The 27874-nt window shown below is 39.2% G+C and overlaps 1 protein-coding gene across 2 annotated transcripts in view; it reads right to left on the reverse strand.

The window, feature by feature from the left end:
- The window catches only part of CSMD1 (CUB and Sushi multiple domains 1), a 1991107-nt gene that overhangs the window by 487620 nt on the left and 1475613 nt on the right, over positions 1–27874 (reverse strand). For both annotated transcript variants that reach the window (XM_048845330.2, XM_048845329.2), the window contains exons 13-17: positions 19479–19661; positions 16364–16690; positions 15317–15511; positions 10579–10717; positions 6210–6397 (exon numbers count right to left, since the gene is read on the reverse strand). In XM_048845330.2, the coding sequence (XP_048701287.2) occupies positions 6210–6397; positions 10579–10717; positions 15317–15511; positions 16364–16690; positions 19479–19661 (1032 nt within the window). The remainder of the gene's footprint in view (positions 1–6209; positions 6398–10578; positions 10718–15316; positions 15512–16363; positions 16691–19478; positions 19662–27874) is intronic.

A 27874-nucleotide genomic window follows, 5' to 3' on the forward strand; every position in this document is an offset into this window, starting at 1 on the left:
CAAATATTGTTTAGAAAACAACTGAATTTTCCATGACATTTCTGGATAAAATACTTATTAACGTTTCCAGAAGAAAAACAATTAATATTTTTGTTTTGTTTTTAAATTTAGCTTGGACACTTTTCTGCAGCAGTTGGCAGGAACTCAGAATATGACACATCTGTTATTGTGATACCCTGGACCCAAACCACTTTTGAAATATTACAATTAAATAGGAAAAAAATATTGTCCTCCTTTGCCATACCCTTTTTAACTTACATCAAGAAAAGCTGACAAATATTCTGTGTATGCCATGGTCCAGTTCTTCTACTGTACTTCTCTGGCTCCATGCCTCATATAGGCAATCCAGTGAGCCCCTGATTGTCATGAGGAATCGATATAGGCCAGGTATAAGGGACCCCTGATCTGTAAGCCTGTTCCCTACCTCTCCCCAGATCTGCTGCTGAGCCATAATCTGTAGTTCTTTGGATAGATGGCTGGCATTTCTGACTGCAAACTGCTGACATGAATTATCAACCAGCCCCTAAACCTATGCTTCTTTCTTCTCTCCTCATACTTTGCCTCCTGCACACATCTATTGACCTCATGCATCTGATGAAGTGAGCTGTAGCTCACAAAAGCTTATGCTAAAATAAATTTGTTAGTCTCTAAGGTGCCACAAGTACTCCTTTTCTTTTTGTGGATACAGACAAACACGGATGCTACTCTGTGACCTGATAATGTTCACCAGTGGGAGTCCTGCTCTGAAAAATATGGACAGCTGGTGGCATTATCACATCAAATATACTAAGAGTGGCACATGGACAAGTGAGACGGGAAGGGAGTTTTAGTCAAACTTTTTAAAACTGTTTTTTGCTTATTTTTGTTAATGCATGCTTAACTCAAATGCCTGGCAAATTATTAGGAGAAAAAAATTCTGTCTGAAAGATTTAACATGCTGGGCTGAGAAAGTCTCACTCCAGGTATTTGGTCTTCCAGCAAATCAAGGAATATAGGTTTGATATTCCTGATATTTCTGAAGTTTTATAGATATCTATCTCGTTACCTATATAGATTAGATAGCTATGGGAGAAGGAAAAATAAGTGTTCATAGATACTTTATACAACTAAAAAGCAAACCTGTTTTGTTTGCAGTTCACCTTTAAAGGAAGAAAAAATTCTTCATTTATTAATTGAATCTGTGCTTAAAAGGAGCATATATGAAAAACTTTGCAAGTTGGAGTTCTGCTGCTTTTGATATCAAAAGAACATTTTTGTTTAAATGCTATCTATAGGAATTGTATATAAAAGAAGACTAGGCTCATTGATTAGCCCTATATCATTTTGTATTCACAAAATACCTAGACCAGCTTCCTGGATTCCTGTGCACTAATATTTCACTGTGACAATTTTTACAGACTAATTCAAGAAACAGCTTTGAAAAACTGATGCTATCTGTGATCAATAATTCATTTGTTTATAACTGAAAAAAAAGAATAGAGTATTCACATTAATAATAAAGATGCTCAAAGTTATGAAATGATCCAGGATAGAGTAGGTCCCAAACTTTATTTCTTAATTATGTATTTGTTTTGATTTTTTTTTAAAGAGACACACCTATGTGAACTTCTGACATGGTTAAAAAATACAATCAATAAATATATTTTAATATGGAAGGAAAAAACAATACCAATCTCACAAATTACAATAATCAAATAACTTTGCAACTTGAATACAATGAAAGAAGTCCCTTACTTTTCCTCTATAAAACATCTCAAGCTGTGTTTAGTTCTGCAGCTGCCTTCTTAAAAATATGGGCCTTCCACCATGATTCTGCAAGTCAATGGAGTCAAGCTATTTCAAGTCAAGAAGGAAAGCATATTCCAAGGAAAGGGCCCTTATTGAGTGCACTACCCCTGTTCCCCTCCTCAGAAGTGCTCTCTCTTTTATATTGAGAGACACTGAAGCTAAGCATACTGCAGATCACACCTGCACAACATGGCAGGGCCAAGAAGAAATCTCACAGGGCTTGTCTGTAAGGGAGAGTTTTACCAGTCATACCAATATAGTTATACTATTATAGTTACATCAATGTATTTATGCCAATGTAACATCTCATGAAGACACCCCTATTCCAGAATAAGATTTTTAAAAGCCCCCCCAAAACAAAAAAAACCTTCCATAAACTAAATTAAAAAAAGGCATTCTAAATCCAGAATAACAAAGCCCACGTGGGGTACGAAACAGTATGAAATTGTCATAGTTTTCCCAAGCCCTCAGGTAGGTAGATCCAAAGCCATTTAGGGCTTTTAAGGTCAATAGCAACACTTTAAACACATTCCATTCCATCTGGAAATCCATAGATAGCTACTGGAAACCAAGAAGCACTGTTTTAATATGACAGGTTTCAGAGTAACAGCCGTGTTAGTCTGTATTCGCCACGGCTCACGAAAGCTTATGCTCAAATAAATTGGTTAGTCTCTAAGTGCCACAAGTACTCCTTTTGTTTTAATATGCTTATGGTGAAATACTCAAAAAGCTGGCAACAAGCAGGTTGCTGCATTTTACACAAGCTTTAGTTTCTGAAAGAATTTAAGGTAGTCCCTCATACAGCATATTACTTTAATCTAATTATGAGGTGACAAAGAAGTGAACTACAGTAGTGATGGATGTAACAGAAAAAACGGTGAAGCTTCTACCCCAGATTGTATGCTGGGGGTTGTCATATTCTTATTAAAAGCTGGCCATTTATTACAGTAGTTCAGTCTATTACAACATTTGTAGTATTTCTTATTCTAAGTTCAGAAAAAAGTGCAACTACAGTTCAAAATTTGCATTAACCCATGATGAATATTTTAAAGAATGACAACTGTAATAGAAATTGATTTAATACTTTGCAGACCTATTGAAAACCAGTGCTTTATAAACTCCAGATATTGCCTTTGTACAGCTATACATCCCCCACCCACCCACAAGAAATACTATTCTTCAAAAGCTTTCTGTGTAACAATAAAAATACAATATGCATAATGCCACTTTTCTACCTAAACCTATGAACTTAATGTAGATCACTGGAAAGATATTGTCATAAAAAGAGCAAACCACTGTGACTTCCCCCTTGCTTATATCTAACTTAGATTAATTCAACATTAATGAGATTTGGTATATTTTTGCTAAACCAAAGTATTTCATTATTACCTAGGCATATACCAGGCACTGAACCTATATCAGAATACAGTGAGCCTCAGCACTGTTGCAGTACTGCACTTCCTGTGTAGAAAGAGAAAAAGACCAAACAATCGACAACATGAAAGAATGACTAAAATGCTAGAATGGGCATTAGTGTTTCCAGTCTAATTCTGGAACAGAGATAAAATCGTTATTGTAGATGATGCAGGAAGAGTCATATTTATGCTGTAGAGACGTACAGAAAAAAATATAGAAATGCTAATGTGTATGTTTTATAACCTTCTAAATTAAATGTTTCTTCTCCAGCTAAAACACTCCCCACACAGAGAGCCAATGTGGTTTTAAATGCTTTGCAGAAGTTGTTCTAACAAATAAATAGAAATAGTATTTTACTTTATTGAAGGCAGATTCATTTTGATACCAGAACTTGTCTACATAGAATTCCTTAGATAACTTCTTGGTTTTTCAAGTGCTACTGTTGGCACTTCAGGACCTAAAATTGAAAGAGTTTGCAGAGCTATTGGATCTCTTCAACTCTGATCTTCATAACAGCCTGATCTCAAGTCTCTTAACACCAATAGCCAAATTCTGCAGACTGTCATTCAGCTCAAACTCCTTTGTCCTTCATTGTCTGGCAAGCAGCTGTAGCTGCTTCCTCTCCCCTTTCCCACTCATCATTCCAACTTGATTCCCTCCATAAAAAAACACCCGCCTACCGTTCTTTGTCTCCAACATGCCTCCAGAAATCTGGTGCTATTGCTTCCCTTTTAAATACCATGACCCACTCAAGCACTGCCACTAGTTTCAAACTCACTCACCTCCATGCCTGAATCAGAAATGAGTGTTCGGAAGCACCTCGTCGGTATGGATGGAGCTATGAAAAGTACACTACGGCATACTACCCTGACACACTGTGGCACTGGATTTCCTATAGATTACAGAGAGGTTTCTAGACAATACTGATTGATGAAAATACTACACATTTACACACACACACACACACACACACACAGAGTACTTTAGGGCTTGTCTATATGGCACTGCAGACCAGACTATGCGAGTGTTGACTTTAACTGCCCGGTGTAGACCCTGCTGGTGCAAACTAAAAGGTACCTAGTGTAGTAAGAGGAGGCCATGAAACATAAACCCTTGGTATCAGAGGCCCGGTATGAGGCCTAAGGCCTGAGCTAAAGTAATGGTCAAGACTGGGCTAACAAAAAGCAAAGTTAAGCTGTGAGCCAGAGGCAGGCCCTGCTTATAGAAGCTGGTAAGGAAAGGGCTGATCTTGCACAAACCTATATCTAAAGTGTATTGGATACCAGAGCTATATACAAATGGTACAAGAATGTTCTTATACTGTCCATATAGATAACAAGGACAGGGGAAAAAGGCTAGTATGATGGATAGAGTTGTTTTGTTCGAAACAACATGTACAAGGTGAGAGGCGGCACCTTATTGCGTAGAAGGGTGGTTCATTGTTACGTAAAGGGGTTGCACCTCAATACATCAGGAGCACTACGTAACTTGTTTGTACCTGTGTATAAGAATGCATCCCTGGGGCGGTGTCTTTGTCTGGCCTAGGGGGGCAGTGGAAAGTCCCGCCACTGACTGAGCTGAGTCCATTGACAGGGAGCACATAGGTACTAGCATTAAACCGTATATAAGTAGTTATATGAATTGGGGAGCTAGAGACTGTGTTTCTCTTTGACAATAAACTTGACCCATGTGCCTTCGTACCTTACTAGAGTCTGTGGTCATTGGGGTTCTCTCAGGGTCTGCTGTGTTAGCTATCTGAGCAGAGCTGGGGCAGCATATAGAGGGAACACGCATGCAGCAGACTGTTATCATCACCGAACACGAGCAGAACACCACACCGGTAGCATCTGACAACACCTAGTTCACCTTAACGTAGTCCTATTCTACATGGGGCACTTAAAGCACAACACTTTAGAGAGCTCTACAAATCACACCCCTCTGTGCCATGAAGATGAGCACACTCCGGACTGTGCCATGAAGATGAGCCCTAAGAAATAGAATCCTCTCTGGAGTGGAGTACTGAAGTCAACTGGAACACAGCATAGTGCTCAAGAATAGAAGAGGGGACATTTTGGCTGAGGATATCAGGACAAACCTCTGCTCCTACAAAAAGTGCCACAGAAGCTGAACTGCCATTACGAGGAGACAGAAATTTTATTATTGTCTTATCCCATGAATAGTCAGGCTTTTCCAGTACTTCAGTCCTGTTCCATGTTTAGTGTAAAGATTGTTAATTATTATTATATTGAACAGATTTTGATATTCTCATCCTAGATACAATCTTACTGCCTAAGCATTCAATTGATTTCAGGTGTGTGAATAAAACTTTGCATTACAGGCACATAATCTCCATCTGCCCTGTCATTTTTAGGTTAGAAAGTGTTGGCCTACATACATACAAAATACAGATGTGTAAATACACTGCATGTATGTAAATATTAATATGATTTCATAATATAATTACATGTATGTAACTATCTACACAGGACAGCATTTTTCAAACCTAGGTGCCTAAAATTAGACTCTTACATTAAAATTAGCCTGACTTTCAGAGATGCTGAGCACCTCCATGTACAAAGTTCTATAGACAGTCCCTAAAAATCACATCATTATAGATATTTGTGGGATTCACAGAAGAGATCATTTATATATTTGCATTGTGGTATTGCTTAGAGGGTCCAATCAGGGATCATGGCCCTATTGTGCTAGAGACAGTCCTTATATATCACACATAAAATGAAGAGACTATCCCTGTCTCAAAGAGTTTATATTCTCAGGGCCAGATTCAGACACTTTATTCTTGATGTTTAGCACCTTACTCCATGACATGGAGTAAACATTTTCAACATGATTATAGGTTTCAGAATCTGTTCCTAATTAAGATATGGGGTAAACATTATTTGATCTTAGGCAAACATATTTATGATAATTTATTTGTATATAATTTTTCCTATTATGTTTTAATATCTTTGAATAAAAATCTGTCAGAGAAATCTCAGACTTACTCTCATAGTGAATTAGAAAGCCAACGCTGGAACGACTATTGTCTGTAGTGAACAGCAGATACATGTAATTGCCAGTACTAATAAGGAACTGTGGTGCTTGTGTACCATGGTATTCTCCAATTAACGGTGATGAGTTTGCTGGCCCATCTCTTACTTCCAAAGTATCATAATTAACTTCCGTCTGAAATCTGAAAAGAAATAAATCAAATTAGTGTATAAACAGAGTAACAGGGTAACTTTCAGAAAATGTTAGAACTCTAATGTAACTGTGACCAAGAATTTCAAGTAATATATAATTCAGAATGTCTACAGATACATCAAAATAATTAAAACAAAGGAAGAGTCAGGTTTTTTCTTCTTCCTTTCTCGTCCTTTCTTCCCTCAGTTCTGACCTATTGGGCAATCTGAGGCAAATCACTTTACATTTTCTGTGTCTTTTTGCCCCTTCAAATCTTTGTCTGTCTGCAAAGTGATTTGCCCCAGATCACACAGCAGGTCCTAACTAACTATAGAATCTAAGTCTGTTATGTTCCAGTCTAGTGTCATATCCAGTAGACCACACTGCTTCTAAGCATACTGAGTTCAGATTCATGAAGGGTGGCTAAGTGTGCAATCATTCTCTGTTAGTCATTCCTGTACTAAATGAACACAGGTTAGTCCTATCTCTAGCTTCAGCATTGGCAGACATGCTGTACAGGAAACACTTTTCTCAACTGTGGTAGTTATATCAGTTAGCCTTATGAACTAGGAAACCTGAACCTTGTACACCAGTTTGCATATCACAGTTTCAACTCCAAATACATCTTCAAAGAGTTTGAGAGCATTCATGTAGAAAAAGACTTCTGTCCTTTTGTAAGAATTATATTTTGTGACCAGGTATGAAAAATGTCCTATAACTGACATTTTACGTAACTCTCCTATGGAGCTGATTGGTTTAATCTCTGGGGGCAAGAAATCTTGGTCCCTGTACAAAAAAACATGGTTTTTGAAAGCAAATATCCTCCAACTGTCTTAACAAAATGAGAGACACATCATTGGTGGGCCAGGGAGAAAGAAAACTGAAATCTTTTTTGTTACAGAGGACTGAAAATAGACAATGTGTGGAATTGTGTCAACCCAGCAAATGAGAATAATACTCTTTTTGTAAATTGCTTTAATTTAACAAGTAACCAAAAATTATGTTGGACTCTTCCTTCAAAATGAAAGAAAGAGTTATGTTTTGTAGGTAATGATGGTATAACAAGAACAAACTTCCCAGTCAGACCCATTATACTTTATATATCTATTAATATGAATCCATTAAAAATGATCCCTCACACAACAAAATCAGCAACAGGCAAAGGATATTTAGGTCTTACTTAGTTTTCTCTTACCACTCCGTTTATATTTCTTACTTTTCAGCAGCCCATAAAAAGAGAAACAAACTCATTCAGAATTAAAGGAATCTCTGTGTTCTCCTAACTGTCACAAAGGTAAGTAAATGACTGTCCTGAGCCTCTGAGGGGTTGTCTTTACTGCAGAGTTAACTTGGTCTTCTACTCAGGTGTTGCCATTCGTCTATCCCTGCCCCCCTACACAAAACCCTTTAATCCAAGTTCAGTGGTGTTTTCAACCGAGGCTATCTGACATGTCTGGAGCTGGATGCTAAAACCCAGGTGATGCTTTAATTTGGTCTGGTAACCCACTCACTTTGCAGTGAGGATGCATGCTCAAGTGCTGACAGTCTGGCAGTGCCTTCCCACAATTTACCCCTGTGGTGATGACAGACCAAGTGCCAGCTCATGCCCAGGCCCATAGGCTTCACTGAACACAGACAGATACATAGCTGGAAACAAGTCACCTGTGTGTTAGCATTGTTAAAACAGATATTAGAGTTACAAGAATATGTTTAGTGTTTCAACTTTATGAAATATTTGCAGGATGCTGCAGGCATTAATCTTTCTTATAACATCTGTACCCTATGTTTTAAGGTCATATTTAAATGTTTGCTCTGTAACTTTAAAAGTGTTTGCTCTAAAACTGTAAACCCCACATTCTGGAGACAAGCATTACCAACTGGAATTAATTTGCAAACTGGATACCATCAGATTAGGCCTGAATAGAGACTGGGAGTGGTTGGGTCATTACAAAACCTAAACTTAATTTCCCCAATACTAATTTCTCCCTACTGTTACTCACACCTTCTTGTCAACTCTCTGTAATGGGACACTCTCTTACCACTTCAAAAGTTATATTTCCTCCCTTGGTATCCTGCTGTTAATTGATTTATCTCGTTCGACTGACCTCACACTTGGTAAAGCAACCCCCATCCTTTCATATATGTATACCTGCTCCTGTATTTTCACTCCCTGCATCCGATGAAGTGGGTTCTAACCCACGAAAGCTTATGCCCAAATAAATTTGTTAGTCTCTAAGGTGCCACAAGGACTCCTCGTTATTTTTGTGAAATACCAAATTTACCATGAGAGGTGTTATCTCTTCTTCAACAAAAGAAGGCCCATAGACACCAGAAAAGCCATTGTCACAGAAGGATAGATAGATTATTTCCCAATGAACTGTGGGAAAATTTAAGTGTCTCAGGTTACTGCAGCATAAGAACTGTGGGATAAATAATTAGCAATGCACCAGCGGGCACAGCAAAATGATCTGCCTGCCACCCATCACACTAAGCCATTTAATAGCTGAATCTGAAAAAGCTGGTGGACAGAAAAAATGGAAAAAAAGATTTATCCCATCTTTACCAAAGCACAATATTCAAAATGAAGACCAACTGTTATTTTTCTTATCACAACACCCCATGCAAGGATATTCTTTTCTTCCTACTGGGGATCAGAGAGAGAGAGAGAAGCTATATGACACAATACCAGCTACTCAAATAAAGCCTCTCTCCAATATCATTTATGTTGTTTTGATTTTCATTTGGCTGATCAGTGGGACTGGTCTATTATTCTATTCTGAATCACTCATTTATACATGTATCTATCTGTGTTGCAACATACTAACACTTGTGCATTTGGGAAGCCAGTCAAGATGAGGCTGGGTAAGTTCTGTGTCAGCTTGTTCTGCTGAGGTTGTTGGTGTATTCAAATTCCCTGCATCATAGCTTCTTCTGGTTTTGATTTGCTATATCGTGCCTAGCCCCTCCAGAGGATGGCATCCTGGAGGGAACTCTTTATCCTTCACTAATATTTGGAATGAAAATCAAATCAGAATTTCTAGGCCAAGTCATTCTGAACATATAATCAGCCAATGATTTTTCATTGCCCTTGCAGAAGTAAACAGTATGTTGGAGTGTCCAATCCTTTGCTTCTACCTCTGGAGTATTTCAGTGTACTTTGAGCTGCTAAGGTGCATTTGATCTAGCAACATCAAAACTACCAGTGAGCTAATTTACATATCAAATGCTGTTCTCACTGTCAGAAGGGCTAGAAAATTTTATTTTGTTAACTGAAGGTGTGGATTGTAAGACATACAGTAAAATATAAAATCCTTTATTTTCCAAATCTAGAGAAAATACTTAAATTACCTATAAATTAATACTTTTCCCTTGTTAGATACTGATCTTATTAATCTATGCGATATTTTATGAATCTTAGATGCTATCACTATGGCAAGATTATTTTTTAAGAAGTACTGAGGTTTTCCATCTGAGTCTTGTTCTGTTTGGGCAGGAAAGGCTAAACAAACAAGCAACATATGTTTTGTTACCCTTCTTGGGGTTCAGTAGTTATTATAGCACTTGTGTTAGGTGCAAAGAGTAAGAACCTTGACAGGAAACAGACTCAGTTATGGTATCATTAACTTCCAAAAGCATAACAGTTTTAAAGAAACTATGTGAAGAATTACAGGTATTTAATTGTAAAACTGCCAGGAAGACTGACCCATTATTTAAACTAAACTAAACTAAATTAAACCTTACCATTAAAAAAGAAGAGTGCCTATACCAAAAATAGTGATTTACAACTTGAACCTTCGAGGAACGGGGACCAAATTTTTCTCTCAGTAATGCTGGTGTAAAGTTGGAGTAGCTCAGTCAGTTGCTAATTGTACTTTCAAAGTCACCTATGTAGAGGCACTGAATAAGATTCTGCTCTTGCTTGTACCATTGTAAATTCAGTGCTACTTGTTTGATTTCAGGAGATTTACATTGGCACAAATGAGAGCAGAATTTGGTACAGTGCATGTCTGTGTGTCTATTGAAAGTTCCCAATTCTTAAACTGTGACACAGAGCACAGAATCAGAGATTTCAACTAGGAGCAGCTAATGCAGTGTTCCATATCCCCCACTCCTTTCCTTTTGCTTTCAACAAGTGGGTGCTGTGTTTGTGTTGAGATAGGTCTTGTTGTTTGACTTCTCTGTTGTTCTCACCTGTCAAAGGTGATCTTAATAGAATGTCCTGGTCTTGCTTCAATCACCCATTCACAATTTAGCGAGTCCTTGTAATATCCTGGCCATCCTGGTGGCAAGATAACCCCATTCGATCCTGTCAAATGTCCACCACATGGTGCTGGGAAACAAAAGCATATATATGTAGTGAAATATATACCTATAAATTACAGTTAAATGGGCTGATAAATCACACACACACACAGTGTTCAGTTAACTCTTAAGAAAATGTGAAAAGCAAGAACAAATTACATGCACTATATGACAAAAGTAATCCTTCTTACTTATTTTTTATTTAAAGAGCCCACACCCCTCCCTCTGAATGGCGTAACTCCCAACATCATGTCTTGTCAGAGCTCATTTAGGACTTGATTCTGCAAACTTTTCTGAGTAGTAGGTTGAGTAGTACATTACTTCATAAATAGTTATTTTGTTCGACTATGCACCATAGATTTGTGTGGAATGGTACACAGATAAAAGAACAAGGACCCTGCTTCATGTAACTCACAATTTATGGGACTGATTCTGCCACCTTTGTTCATACTGAGTAGTACCTTATTGGGTGAGTAATAATTGAACTCAATGGAACTGCTTGTCTTAAAGATCTTATAAAAAGGTCTAAAAGCAGTGTAACAGGGCTCTAAAAAACCCCAGATCCAGACAGGAGAGATATGCTCCAGCACCGGAACTGAGGAAGAAGCTGTAAGGTCTTCCATGAACCCCTCCCAAGGCGTGCTGTAGAGTGTGTATCAGGGGTAAGGCTGGAGAAAAGAGAAGCTTATCAAGAGTGGACCACAGCACACCACTCTGGGGAGATTCCAAGTAGCACTGAAGCCCATAGGAATCAGGGGATAGGCTGCCTTAATTTAGATATGCTATCCCAGGGCTGGTTATGTTACACCAAGGGCCAAGGCACTGCTCAGGATTTGGAGGGTATTACAGATGTCTTAAAGGCACCTTAGCTCCACCTGCCTCTTGACTGAGAGTTCTGTGCTGCACTGTGCAAAATCTTACTCCAAGTCTTCAGGCTCTTAAAACAGTGCCAGGAACACTAATAATGCCATATACAAATTAATAATAATCTGAAGCTATGACAAGTGAAGTAATGGTCATATCTTTACTATATTGTTTGTAACAGAAATTGAACTCGCTAGGGATTATTCTGATTTTACTCAAGATTTATGCTAGTATAGTTTTACTGATCTCAGTACAGTTTTTCGCTGAGTTACATTAGTTTGAATAAGTACAGATTCAGGCTAATGGATAAAATATTAGCTAGCAGAATGCTACTAGTCCCTTAAAGCTGACAAAAAGTGCAATTTATCCTTTATTATTTTTAAAAAATCAATTTAGTCTTATTAAAACTTTGTTGATCTGCACCAGATAAAGTGTTATCCTGTGCAGAAGAACTTTTCACACATCACTTGTTACAATGATTGCTAAATGTGCTTAAAAGCAGAACATAACAGAGTAGCTCAATCAAGTCATGGGCATGCACAATCAGACCAAATTATCTCCAAACTACCCTAAAGCAATGGACACTTGGTTTATAACTACCATCAGAAAAGAGAAACCTTTTGCCCGAAGGAAAAAGAAATCTCTATACTAAGAAATAGCTTTTAAATAAATGACATTTTTATTTTAAGTTCAAAGAACTGCACTTACTGAAAAACTATTAGTCTTTTAGATTGATGAAATAAGACCCTAATCCTGTTCCTATTGAAATCAATGACAAATGTCTACAAGCTTCAGTGGGAGAAGGATAAAACTCTTCAGATGTATTTCCTTAAAGACAATCATTTCAGTATTTGTTTCTCCCTGCTAATACTTTCCCTGTGCTCTCAACATGGTTCCTTTGCTTGTGCACCTATGAAAAGTTTCTAATGTAGTTTTACAAAGAGGATATTGAATCCTGAACCAATTATGTGTATAGAATTTAAAAACCAGAAAACTTTGTTTGACGAAGAAACCCCCTTGGAATAGACTGTTCTTGCTCTAGGCAAAAACTGCTCCATTGAGCAATTGATTACATGGCCCTGTTAAGATTAGGAATCTTGCTAGTGCAGCACTTAAGCTCCCATCTAACACATCTTATCAAACTGCTGCCAGCTTTTTCAGTATCTCTAAATATCTTAAAAATGCACACTATCTTTCAAGAAATGAATTCTTGCACAACTAAAATACTGACAGAAATATGGGACAGATACTGAGTTGGTGTAAATCAGTGTAGCTCCACGACGATCTACACCATGAAGGTCTAGCTCTATATTTACAAAAATATATTATCTCAGTGAGAATCTGGAACTATCTGAGGTCAGAGGACATGCAACTTCTTGACCATAAAGTTCACATAAGAAAAATGGTTACTTACTTCTTGGCTTAAGTTTGTGTAATGCTCTGCCACTTAGCCATTAGCAAATAATGGATTTGGCCTATTATGACCATTATATTTCTATATTATATTTGGCACAGCACAGTGAGATAGTATTCTGTATATCTGATCTAATTAATATCTTTTCCTAGGCAAGGCTAAGAAAACAAAGTTGGAATTTTCAAGCCAAGTAATTTTGGAGACATAATGAGCATTTAGGAATTTTTCACACCCATTCTCTCTCTTTCTTCTCTTACACATATATTTTCAAAGTACCAGAATTTTAAAAATGTATTTTTTCTTGGAATTTTGGTAAAAATGAAGGAACCTGCACCGTGACGACATGTAACATTCAAAATTTCAGGGGTATATGTTTGTTTTGGGGAAGTTATAGGTAGAATTTACAAATCAGGCTTATAATAGGAAGTTAGAATCATAGAATATCAGAGTTGGAAGGGACCTTTGGAGGTCATCTAGTCCAACCCCCTGCCCAGAGCAGGACCAATCCCCAACTAAATCATCCCAGCCAGGGCTTTGTCAAGCCTGACCTTAAAAACTTCTAAGGAAGGGGATTCCACCACCTCCCTACGTAACGCATTCCAGTGTTTCACCACCCTCCGAGTGAAAAAGTTTTTCCTAATATCCAACCTAAATCTCCCCCACTGCAACTTGAGACCATTACTCCTTGTCCTGTCATCTGCTATCACTGAGAATAGTCTAGATCCATCCTCTTTGGATCCACCTTTCAGGCAGTTAAAAGCAGCTATCAAATCCCCCCTCATTCTTCTCTTCCGTAGACTAAACAATCCCAGTTCCCTCAGCCTCTCCTCATAAGTCATTTGTTCCAGGCCCCTAATCATTTTTGTTGCCCTTCGCTGGACTCTTTCCAATTTTTCCACATCCTTCTTGTAGTGTGGGGCCCAAAACTGGACACACTACTCCAGATGAGGCCTCACCAATGTCGAATAGAGGGGAAAGATCACGTCCCTCGATCTGCTGGCAATGCCCCTACTTATACAGTCCAAAATGCCATTGGCCTTCTTGGCAACAAGGGCACACTGTTGACTCATATCCAGCTTCTCGTCCACTGTTACCCCTAGGTCCTTCTCTGCAGAACTGCTGCCTAGCCATTCAGTCCCTAGTCTGTAGCGGTGTATTGGATTCTTCCATCCTAAGTGCAGGACTCTGCACTTGTCCTTGTTGAACCTCATCAGATTTCTTTTGGCCCAATCCTCCAATTTGTCTAGGGCCCTCTGTATCCTATCCCTACCTGCCACCGTATCTACCTCTCCTCCCAGTTTAGTGTCATCTGCAAGCTTGCTGAGGGTGCAATCCACACCATCCTCCAGATCATTAATGAAGATATTGAACAAAACCAGCCCCAGGACCGACCCTTGGTGCACTCCGCTAGATACCGGCTGCCAACTAGACATGGAGCCATTGATCACTACCCGTTGAGCCCAACAATCTAGCCAACTTTCTACCCACCTTGTAGTGCATCCATCCAGCCCATACTTCTTTAACTTACTGACAAGAATACTGTGGGAGACCGTGTCAAAAGCTTTGCTAAAGTCAAGGAATAACATGTCCACTGCTTTTCCTTCATCCACAGAACCAGTTATCTCATCATAGAAGGCAATTAGATTAGTCAGGCATGACTTTCCCTTGGTGAATCTATGCTGATTGTTCCTGATCACTTTCCTCTCATCTAAGTGCTTCAGAATTGATTCCTTGAGGACCTGCTCCATGATTTTTCCAGGGACTGAGGTGAGGCTGACTGGCCTGTAGTTCCCAGGATCCTCCTTCTTCCCTTTTTTAAAGATTGGCACTACATTAGCCTTTTTCCAGTATTTCGGGACTTCCCCGGATTGCCATGAGTTTTCAAAGATAATGGCCAATGGCTCTGCAATCACATCCATCAATTCCTTTAGCACTCTCGGATGCAACGCATCCGGCCCCATGGACTTGTGCAACTTAGCTTCAGTCTAAACTATAGGGCAGCTACTACCATTCCATTATATGCCATATGTATCTAAATTACCATACCCTTTCACTAGCCATAACTCACAGCTAATAGACAAAGGTGGTGGTCAAAACGTCAATACATTTACAACTAAAAGTTTTAAAGTGATACTCTATTCTTAGAAAGATGTGTATATTGTCTTGTGATATTACATACTGTTCTCTATTCTCTGAAACTATTGTAGAAAAAAACAAATGGATAAACAAAAGCAAAACAGTCTTGATTATGTTCGAAATGTGAAAAGGAAATAAAAAATAAAATAGTTATTTGTATGTAAGATGTAAAATATAAGACAGTAGCTGTAAAAGAAGAATTGTGTCCCTTACCTTCACAGCGTGGGACAGTGGAGCTCCACACAACATTTCCATCCTGCATAATGCAGGTTATGGACTCAGAGCCTTGGGTTTTAACAAAGCCATCATCACAATGGAAAGAAACAGAACTTCCCAGAAGGAATCTGTCTCCAAAACGTCTTCCATTTATGGGAATTCCAGGATCGTGGCACTCATTCTGACCAAAGGCTGATTAAAAAAAAAATCAGAACAAAAGCCCCAGATTACTTGTGCAAGACTGACATCAAAAAATTCTACATTAAATCTACTTACATTAACACAAAGTACACTTAAGATAGGTGGGATTTTTTAAAATGTGTATTTTGTACTTGACAAGGCACCACATTGAAAGCCTTGTAGACTGATTTATCCAGAGGACAGAAAAAAATCACAGGCTGAAGGAGAACAAGCCTTACTGTCAATTTACCTCCAACCTAAGTGGAACATTTCTTGGAGTAAGAAGACAGTCTCCATGCCTACTCTATCCTTGCCTCACCCGAAACTTCCAAAAGGGCCAGTAGTTTGTTGCAAGTATTGCAGGGTTACTTTAAAGACAGCATCTGTTATCAGAAATCTCAAAAAAGAGCACCTTATACTGAGGCACTTCAATAGATATATGAAGGAGGGGTTACCAAGTAACAGATTCAATTATACATTTTTACACACACATCATACTCGTTTCTTATTTTCAGTGTTTTTCAAATTAAGAGTTATTGGTTCTGAGCTGTATATATAGTAAGAGTAAACAAACATCAGAGATTACATAGAATGTTGGAAAACTAACTGAAAATAGTAAATCTTCAGTGAAAGATAGTAAGGGTGTATGCATGTTATATAGGTACTATAATTTTTGCAATTTACATTAAAGACTAAGACCTCACATATCTTAAACTCACACATACAGTGGTTTTCCTTGGGAAATTTAATTATCTGTTAGTCTAAACACAGACATTCTTAATTCATCTTTGTATTATTGTGACCAAAAAAAAGATTTAATTAAAATGTTTTATTTAATACCAAACTAGACGAACAGGTGCTTACTTGTATAAGTGACATTAAAGCCTCTTCCCGTGGTAGAGTGATCTGACTGAAATTCAAGTCTTACGATGTGCCCACTGCTAGCCAGCTGGGAAGGGACCTCATTGCCAGAAAAAGTGCCAAGAGCTGGTAAATCAGAAATCCCATCATCCTTCACTGTAAGGTAGTCAAACTGAGGCTCCACATCAAAATCATTGAAAATTAGATGAATCCTGCTTCCTGGCTCCGAAATAATCAACCATACACAGTTCATGTTGTTCCCATATTCCTCAGGGTAGTTTGGTGAAAGAATAATTCCAGATGGTGTAGTGAAGTTGAAGAAGCATGAGACTAAAAGAGACAATAATAGACTCTCAACATAATATTTAGCAATAATGCAAAACATATTTCTTTTTACTTTTTTTTTTCCGTGGAAAATGGATTGTTTTGAAGATTGGGCTAACAAATCGTGACTCCTGCTAGCTGGAGCTCGTAATGTGATCATGTTTAATAATGTCCGACTACTTCCATGGTTTAGCATATCAGCCTTCTTATGCATTTATGATTTTTTTAGTTCCTCACATGTGGCTACATGACACTATCAGAGCTTTCAAGTTATTTATTGCTAGAAGCACAAACAGAAATCATTTAAAAAGAATACAAAACAATAGTGTTGTGAGCTAAGTGAATGTGCCTAAAAGTATGTCGGCTGGTTTGAGAGTAGTAATGGAGTGAACACTCATGTGACAATCAAAAATGACATGCGGAGCCAATTTGTGCCAGTAAGGCATAAGCTCATGTTGCAGATAGTGCAAGTCTCCACTTGCATGAGGTGGTAGTCTAAAAGGTTCCAAAGAAGAATGCCCACTAAGGCCATGTCTACTCTACAAATACAGCTGTGCCGCTGTAAGATCGTTCGCGTAGCCTCCCGTCAACAAAATAAAACCACCTCAACTCTCCCATCGACATAATAAAACCACCTCAATGAGCAGCGGTAGCTATGTTGGTGGGAGACATTCTCCTGCTAACAGTGCTATGCACACTACCACTGATGCCGGCAAAACTTCTGTCGCTCAGGGGGTTGCTTTTTCACACCCCTGAGTGATATAAATTTTACCGGCATAAGGGGTAGTGCAGACATGGACTAATCCACCTCTAAAAAGGAGGCAATATATGCTCACCTATACTATTGGCCAACTCTGGTAGCTGGTGCAAGTGGGAGAAAAAGAGTGAATCATGATTCTGTTTCATTCTTATACTTTTGGGATGGCTTACACCATGAACACCACTAACAAGGAACAATTCCTGGTATTCAGAGTTGTGGTTGGTATCTGAGAAGAGAGTACAGAGAGTAAGAGGAAGGTTCATTGCACCCCACACAGGGGCTGAACCTTTTCTATACCTTACTGTGTTTCAAATTGAAATTAATGTTTTGACTGTTTAATAATACATTTTCTCTCGTCTTATAGGACTTAAATAACTTGTTTTGATGAAAATGTTGTTTCCAAGAGTTAAAATGTTAAGCTAAACTGACTATTGAAATGAAAAGTGCTTTTGTGGAAATGCATGTATCTGTGCGCATATATATATACACACACACAATGATGCAATGATTCTCAAAAGGCTGCCTCACTCTTCTGCACAACCCATTTGTTCCAAAGGATACTGCACATGCAAATTATATCAACTGAATGCACAACTAATAGAATCTGTCTCCTGTGTATGTCCTCTGACCTGTGGAAGATCATGGGGAGAAAAAAGGGTGAAGGCATGTGCAAAGTTGTACGCACACAATTGGAGGTCTGTTGAACCAACAGTGAAAACCTGGCCCACTGTATATAGCAGATTTAGAAAAATAAAATAAAAAAAAAAGCCTGATCTCAATTTTAAAACAGCTTGTAATTTTAAATACATCTTATTTTTACAAAAGAAAGCTGTGCAGATTACTAGTTTGTGAAATACGAACACTCAGATTTGCATCAGTTTTCATGTTTTCCGAATACTTGGTGAACCATCACTCTCACCATTACTAAAAGTAGGCATGTTTTTGACAAGGAAAAATTGCAAAAAACCCACTTCTTTCTATCCTCAATAATTATAATTAAATTATTAAAATAACCTATTTGTCTGAAACATAAATTTTATATTTTTTTAAACACATAAACAAGGAAACATAAAATAACTCTGCTTTAAAAAGCGGCTACTTATTTATGACCCTAGTGTGGAAGTAGTTACACCAATATAAATCTGTTCATACCAGCATAGCTTACTCATATACGGCGGGATGGGGAATAAGCTACAGTGGTAAAACAGCACTAAGCAGTGTACTGGTATTACTATTTCAGTAAAACAAAAATCTCACCCCTAACCAACACAGTTATACCTGTACAAAAATTGTGTGTAGACCAGTGTTAGCAACACAAGCCCCATTAACTTTGGGAATTGTGCTCCAAAGTGCTTTTGAAAATGCCCCCAAATGATAAGTCCCTGTGCTATACTTGTAAAACTGCAAGAAGATGTTTGTTTGTTTTCTAAAAATGGTGAAGAATAGTAAAGAGCATAGTTTACCTGCCCACTTGCAAAAATTTACTCTATTTTACTTCTGAATTTATATAAACTGACATAATTTAAATCCATCCAAAGTGCAAACTTGACTATAAATAATTTTTATTGGCTAAAAGGGGAAAAAAATCACATTCACTGATCTTACCTATCATGTTCTGTGCATATTGCTTAAATTATTATACAACTTTATTAAGTTGTTAAAAAAGAAAGACTTTACTGATGTATATATGCAGAGTACTTCACCCTGCCAGAATCACTAGATACGTGCTATGATATCCTACTCAACACTTATGTGCTATTAGCAATCTCTCAATTAGGGTTTTATTCAACTCACATTTACATTAAAAGTATGAAATGGTACAATTAAATTTAAAATGAGGGAAAGAAATCTAAAATGGCTCTACGTGATGTTCCCTGTAAATGAGCTCCTCCTAAGCTATCGAGTAAAGTTATCACTGAACAAGTCTTCAAGGTCTTTTGAAATGTTTCCCTGCTCGTGAGTTGCAAGGGCCAAGAAAAGGAATAGGCTGAGGTCAAGCATTTAGTAGGAAGGAAAAATCAAAGCAATTCTTACAAACACAGCTGGGTTTGTTGCCAGACCACTGGTTATTTTGTTGGCACGTGATCATTCTCTCTCCCACAAGTTCAAAAGCTGCCTGACATTCAAAGGTAAGTGTGTCTCCATGCAGAAAACTACTGCCAGTCCTTTTTCCATATGATGGTATTCCTGGGTCTCCACAACCTCCTTTCTCAATTTCTGAATTTGGAAGAGATAAACAAAATATTGAATATAAACATATATTTGTATATCATGCATATTTCAATACCAGAAACTGCTTCAGACATTTAGCAGTATGCCCAGACATAACATTTAAAAAAAATAATAGACCAAAAGTTAAATTTTCAAAAGCACATACTGACGTGACTTAGGATCTAATTGAAAGCCAATGGAAATGGACTTAGGTGTTTTTGAAAATGTTATCCCAAATAGTCAAAATCCATTGCATTAACTGACATTACATTCCCTTTAGGAGTGGTGTGACTATGAAAAGTAGATAGGACACCTTCTTGCTCAGCAGATTTGCTCACCGAGCTCAATCCTGCATCACTGAAGTGAATAAATAGTTCTCCCCTTGATTTCAGAAGGGAAAGGATTGTGGGCCTTGCTTCCGATTATGCATATTCACTTCCTTGAGACAAAAGAGGTTTCACCACTTTTACTTGTGGTAGCAATACATCCAATGCAGTCAAAGAGGTGGATTATATTCTGTTTTGTGCATCATAGAATTTAAATAGCAATTCTTTCAAACTCTGGGGCCATATTTACACCTGTGTAATCCTGGGTATATCTGAGGACTAAATTTAAACCAATAGCGGTTGCTCTGATATAATCATAGATAGAAGTGGGTCTTTGCAGATTCTATTTCTAGTGATAATGATTTAGCAACAAAGAATACATCTTGACTCTCAAACTCCAGTTTCAGTTTGCAGGGCTGTTAATAATGGTATTAAAAAATAAAAACAAAAAACATTTTACTGGACAGTCCAAGAAGCTTGCTATTTAATCAATGAAACACAATAAAGCTGAAACCCAATAATGATATGTTATACTCTAAAAAGTAGAACCACAATAGTTTCCAAACACAACCAACTACATTGGAAATAGAACAATACTTTAAATGATTGTTCCTAGATCTATTAAGGTCAAATGTCAACTTTTGAGTAGTCATAAATATTATAATTAAAGGCATGCTGAGGATTAACTAATACTGATGTCATATGAAGTTAAACATCAAATATGTTTGTAACTACCAGCTGATAATTAATACAGAACTATTGTCTTAGGAAACCTACGCTAAATAAGAACAATAGATGCATGAAATATGAATATGAAATAATGAGAGAAGTAGTATTACAGTACAGTAACTAAATGATTGTTATTGACAACTAACGCCCAATTCTACCTAACCATGAAATTAAAAGTGAGTTTTGCCACTAATTTTGCATGGAGCAGGAGCAAGACTTATGTAACGTTTTTCCATACATAAAATGATTTTTTTTGTTACGTCCATAAGAAAAAGGTGAAATCCTGGCCGCAGTGAAGTCAATGCCAAATTCCTGATTTCAACAGGGCATGGTTTTACCTAAGGGTCTTTATAAGAAATGTTATCAGAGATAACAACAAAATTCCATCCTCATTGAATATTATTAAATATTACTGATTCTCCAACTCTATTAAAAAGATGGCTACTGTCAAATACTACTAAATCTACCATGTGTTAAATCCCAACAGCTTGGATATATGATGAAATTCCCCTTTTCCAACAGATATGTTTAATATGAAAAAGTTCATCAGGTATGATTTTATACCATAGGTGTAGTAAATCCACGGAGTTCAGATCCTCTAAAGCATCTACGATCAGATTGCTGACAAATACTCAGAAATGTCCGCCACACATATCACCATAGTACATGTAGCTCATCAGCAAAGGGGGGTTTATACATATTTTCCTGTCCATTGCAAGATTAAACTTTGGAGAGAAAAAGTAGCAGCAGCCACTCCATTGATGAGCTCTAAGTAGTTTTGAAATCAGCTGCTATATGTAAAAAAAAAAAACATGTGTATCACTAGAAATCTAAACTACAGCAGAAGCCAGCATTAAAAGAATATTCGCCTTTTGTGACCGGTACATGAATATATATATAAACAGTTATAAATGAGGAAGTTCATCTCTTTAAAAACTGGTAATACCTACAACAAATGGCATGACCACTGATCCACTAAATCTTTATTGTTACAAGCAGTTGTACACTATAATTTAACCTGACAATGCTAATGAGAGTCAACACATTTTAATGGTAAACTAACATGAATAATCAATACGTAATCATTATAGCCTGCAGTAGAGTAGAAGCTAAAGGCTCAGTTCAAGATATGGGCTTGCGATGAATGATCCTAAGCACTACATTCCAACAACTCTATCCTGCCTTGGGGCAAATCAGAGCTGCAGTGCCCCAGAAGGAGCTCGAGAAGCAGAACACTTGCTGGAGCTTCACAGAAGCACAGCTGATGACTCATTCCTTAAGAGATTGCTGTGAGTTCTCCCTTCCATGTCCGGCCAACTTTGCATTCCCCAAATTGAACAGATATCAGTGACATTGATTTAATATTGAAATAAAAAGAAGCAAAGGGTGTTCAGCAACTTCCAGGAACTACTCCCAAGAGAGGATTGTGGGGCAGAGAAGTAAGATTTTCACAGAAGCTACATAGAGTTAACTATCTTAAATAGTAAATGTCTTTTATGCATTATATCTTCACCACATAGCTAGACAGAATGTTGAGTGCTGGGGTTAGATACTCAGCATCTCATTTTTAATATGTTTACTCTTATAATCAACTTTTTATGGTAAGATTAATTTGTTAAACACACAAAATGGGTGCTGTCATTAATTTAGGTGATGGCAAAGGGATGCCTGGCTTTTTCTAAGATACAATTACCTACACCTTCATGCTGGAAGCAGGTGAAATTGTTTTGAGTGACTCATCCTTTACTTGCATGGTAAGAAGAGGGCTCTACAATAAAGTGAGTTTTCACATAAGAATATGTGAAGATGCAGAAGGACAAAGAAGAACAGGACTACCTGAAGTAACAGGCATATTTTGTGCATGCATACATACATCACCTTTCATCCAAGGATGCCTAATTCTGTGGAAGCAATTAGATGTGGGTGCAAATATTATTTAGATTTTTTATGTTTATATTTATTTTACTACCTGATTTGCAGACAGAAACTGACAGATACCAAAATATTACCATTTCTTCCAGCAACATTGAAGGGTTTTCTAAAAAGTTAGATTCTAATACTTGCAACACCTCTAGTAAATCAATATTATCATTGCTATTTTACAGATAGGTAGAGAACTGATTTAATCAAAATCTCACAAGTCAGTAGCAAGAGGCGGGAGTCCTGATTTTCATTATCTTACTAAAAAAAAAATAGGCTTCTCAACTTCCCCACATTTTTGTATTTCTTTCAAAAAGATGATCAAGAGGTGACTTGATTATGGTGTGTAAGTGATATCTCTGAGGAAAAATACCAGACTCTAAAGGGCTTTTTAATCAACAACAGAAAGGCATAACAAGGACAAGTGGTTGGAACCAGGGGCACCAGAATCGGGGAGGCCAGGGAAACCATTCACTTCCCCCCCCACAACTTTTCAAAGTAGAAATTTGGCACACATGTTTAACAGCCTGGGCTATTAGCCACTGGAACAAATTACCAACGGGAGTGGTGGATTCTCCATCCCTTGGAACCTTCAAGTCAAGACTGGATACCTTTCTGGAAGATATGCGTAGGCAAACACTCAATACAGGGCTCAATATATGAGAAACCAGTCAAAATTATATGTCCTATATTATAGAGCAGCTCATATTAGATTAACTAATGGTCTCTTTTGGCCTCCAAAAAATCTATGAAATCTATATAAAATTTATTTTTCTCGATCAAAACTACTCAATATTATTACATCCTGCTGTATTGCTAGTGTCATAAATATAAAGGGAAGGATAAACCCCTTTGAAATCCCTCCTGGCCAGGGGAAAGCTCCTCTCACCTGTAAAGGGTTAAGAAGCGAAAGGTAACCTCGCTGGCACCTGACCAAAATGACCAATGAGGAGACAAGATACTTTCAAAAGCTGGGAGGAGGGAGAGAAACAAAGGGTCTGTGTGTCTGTCTATATGCTGGTTTTCTGCCGGGGATAGACCAGGAATGGAGTCTTAGAACTTTTAGTAAGTAATCTAGCTAGGTATGTGTTAGATTATGATTTCTTTAAATGGCTGAGAAAAGAATTGTGCTGAATAGAATAACTATTTCTGTCTGTGTATCTTTTTTGTAAATTAAGGTTTTGCCTAGAGGGGTTCTCTATGTTTTTGAATCTAATTACCCTGTAAGATATCTACCATCCTGATTTTACAGGGGGGATTTCTTTATTTCTATTTACTTCTATTTTTATTAAAAGTCTTCTTGTAAGAAACTGAATGCTTTTTCATTGTTCTCAGATCCAAGGGTTTGGGTCTGTGGTCACCTATGCAAATTGGTGAGGCTTTTTATCCAACATTTCCCAGGAAAGGGGGGGTGCAAGTGTTGGGAGGATTGTTCATTGTTCTTAAGATCCAAGGGTCTGGGTCTGTAGTCACCTAGGCAAATTGGTGAGGCTTTTTACCAAACCTTGTCCAGGAAGTGGGGTGCAAGGTTTTGGGAAGTATTTTGGGGGGAAAGACGCATCCAAACAGCTCTTCCCCAGTAACCAGTATTAGTTTGGTGGTGGTAGCAGCCAATCCAAGGACGACGGGTGGAATATTTTGTACCTTGGGGAAGTTTTGACCTAAGCTGGTAAAGATAAGCTTAGGAGGTTTTTCATGCAGGTCTCCACATCTGTACCCTAGAGTTCAGAGTGGGGGAGGAACCTTGACATGGTGGCATAGTGGTGGGATTAACCTGAAATCATTTTGAGATCCAGTTGAGATTTTTTTTGAACTAGAAATACAGATTTTAAAAAGGATTTTTTTTTTCCTTTGGAAAGGAAGTCCAGAAAGCAGCTGAAACTGAAAGCAGCTTGTTTTTTCTCTGCTTTGTGGCCAAGCAGAGACAAAAGGGGATTATCTTTGTGAATTGCAGGTTTTCTTTGCCTGGAGGCAGGGTACTTAACTCCTGCAGGGAAATTCACAGTCTTCCAACCCAGAGTTTTTTTTTTTCTTCCTAAAAGTAAATAGGGGGTGTGTGTTCTACTCATTTGCTTTTTCTTTGGGCTGGGTAAGCAGGTTTTCAAGTAGTTGGAGGTTTTTTGCTTTAATTTGGGCCCAGAGCAGAGACAAGGGAATTGTCTTTTTCTGTAGGCTGACAATCACTATCAGAGAATAGGTATTCTATTCCAGCACAGCAAAATTTTACAGCCAAGTTTTGTTTGTTTATTTCTAAACCTCGGGTGTAAAGTTAGTTAAAAACAGAGAGGTTAGAATGACAAAATCCGTGGCTCGACTACAGCTGGAATTAGCCAAATTTCAGGCTGAGGAAAAACAAAGGGAACATGAAAGACAGAACTCATGCGGCTGAAGAAGGAGGTACAGGAGGCTGCCCACAAGAGGGAAATGGAGGCAAGGAAGCATGTGGAGGAGGAGAAGGAAAAAGAGAGGAAGCATGTGGAGGAGGTGGAGAAGATAACGGCTCAGCAGAATATACCAACAAACCCTAGCAATCCTTCTCCAGGTACCACTTCCCATCCCAGAAAGTTCCCCACCTACAAGGCAGGTGATGATACTGAGGCCTTCTTAGAAAACTTCGAAAGGGCCTGCCTTGGGTACAGCATATCTACCGACCAATACATGGTAGAGCTGAGGCCACAGCTCAGTCGACCCTTAGCTGAGGTGGCAGCTGAAATGCCTAAAGAACACATGAACAAGTATGAACTGTTTAAATCCAAGGCGAGAGTCAGAATGGGGATAACACCCGAGCAATCTCGTCGGAGGTTCAGAGCCCTAAGGTGGAAACCAGACGTGTCATTTACCCGACATGCCTACCACATTGTGAAACATTGGGATGCCTGGATATCAGGAGCAAGTGTTGAATCTCCAGTAAATTTGCCCTTCCTAAAGCAAATGGAACAATTCTTAGAGGGTGTTCTTGAGGAAATAGAAAGATACAACCTAGATGGGAAACCCAAAACTGTAATCGAGGCAGGAGAGATTGGAGCCAGATGGGTGGAGGTGGCAGAGAAGAAGAAAACTGGTCGCAGTTGGAGCGGAGACCAGAAGGGACCACCCCAGACCACACCCTATTACCGGGGGCCGCCCAAAGCCCCACCTACCTCCCAAAGAACCCTCCAGACCCCTTATCGTCCCACCACCCCGTTCTCCAGCAACCCTCCTCGCCCCAGTGACCCGTCAGCTGGACGATGTTTTAAATGTAACGCGCTGGGGCATGTAAAGGCCAACTGCCCCAAGAACCCCAACAGATTACAGTTCATTGCACCGGAATCACACCAGAGGTCCACAGACCCAGATACCTCTGAGATACCCTTGGAGCGGAGGGAAACTGTGAGTGTGGGCGGGAAGAAGGTCACCGCGTGGAGGGACACCGGAGCACAAGTGTCAGCTATCCATGCTTCCTTAGTGGACCCCAATTTAATCAACCCAGAGATCCAAGTGACGATTCAACCCTTCAAGTCCAACTCTTTCAATTTGCCTACAGCCAAGTTGCCTGTCCAGTACAAGGGCTGGTCAGGAATGTGGACTTTTGCAGTCTATGATGATTATCCCATCCCCATGCTGTTGGGGGAAGACTTGGCCAATCATGTGAAGCAGGCCAAGAGGGTGGGAACGGTCACCCGCAGCCAGGCTAAACAAGCCGTGAGGCCTAGCTCTGTTCCGGAAACTTCTATCAGGACCCGGTCAGAGGTGATGGACCCGGACCCCAGGCCAATGTCTGTAACAGCAGTAGTGGATCCAGTCCCAGAGACCCAGATGGAACCAGTCCCAGAACCAGAACCAGCCGAACAACCAACACCAGACCCAGTGTCAGCACTGAATCCAGTACTTGCAACCTCAACACCAGAGGGCCCCACCGACCATGAACTGGCAGCAGCCGATAACCCGACACAAAAGGCTCAGCCGGAGCCTGAATCCCAAAATAGTGCACCAGAGGAGAGCGGTTCACAGTCAACAGAAACAGCTCCATCCCCTATATCGCTTCCAGAGGGACCAAGCCTAGGTCCACAATCCAATGAGGGACTGATGTCTCCAGCATCAAGGGAACAGTTCTAGACTGAACAGGAAGCAGATGAAAGCCTCCAGAGAGCTTGGACGGCGGCACGGAGCAACCCACCGCCTCTCAGCTCTTCTAATCGATCCAGGTTTATTGTAGAAAGAGGACTTTTATACAAGGAAACTCTTTCTGGTGGACACCAGGAAGACTGGCATCCTCAGAGACAGTTGGTAGTTCCAACTAAATACCGGGCCAAGCTCTTGAGCTTAGCCCACGATCATCCTAGTGGCCATGCTGGGGTGAACAGGACCAAAGACCGTTTGGGGGGGTCATTCCACTGGGAGGGAATGGGCAAGGATGTTTCTACCTATGTCCAGTCTTGTGAGGTGTGCCAAAGAGTGGGAAAACCACAAGATCAGGTCAAAGCCCCTCTCCAGCCACTCCCCATCATTGAAGTTCCATTTCAGCGAGTAGCTGTGGATATTCTGGGTCCTTTTCTGAAAAGGACAGCCAGAGGAAAGCAGTACATATTGACTTTCATGGATTTTGCCACCCGATGGCCGGAAGCAGTAGCTCTAAGCAACACCAGGGCTAAAGGTGTGTGCCAGGCACTAGCAGACATTTTTGCCAGGGTAGGTTGGCCCTCCTACATCCTCACAGATGCAGGGACTAATTTCCTGGCAGGAACTATGAAAAACCTTTGGGAAGCTCATGGGGTAAATCACTTGGTTGCCACTCCTTACCACCATCAAACAAATGGCAAGGTGGAGAAGTTTAATGGAACTTTGGGGGCCATGATACGTAAATTCGTAAATGAGCACTCCAATGATTGAGACCTAGTGTTGCAGCAGTTGCTCTTTGCCTACAGAGCTATACCACACCCCAGTTTAGGGGTTTCCCCATTTGAGCTTGTATATGGCCGTGAGGTTAAGGGGCCATTGCAGTTGGTGAAGCAGCAATGGGAGGGATTTACACCTTCTCCAGGAACTAACATTCTGGACTTTGTAACCAACCTACAAAACACCCTCCGAACCTCTTTAGCCCTTGCTAGAGAAAACTTACAGGATGCTCAAAAAGAGCAAAAAGCCTGGTATGATAAACATGCCAGAGAGCGTTCCTTCAAAGTAGGGGACCAGGTCATGGTCTTAAAGGCGCTCCAGGCCCATAAAATGGAAGCATCGTGGGAAGGGCCATTCACGGTCCAGGAG

This window comes from Caretta caretta, chromosome 3, assembly GCF_965140235.1.
Source record: "Caretta caretta isolate rCarCar2 chromosome 3, rCarCar1.hap1, whole genome shotgun sequence".
Lineage (NCBI taxonomy): Eukaryota > Metazoa > Chordata > Testudines > Cheloniidae > Caretta > Caretta caretta.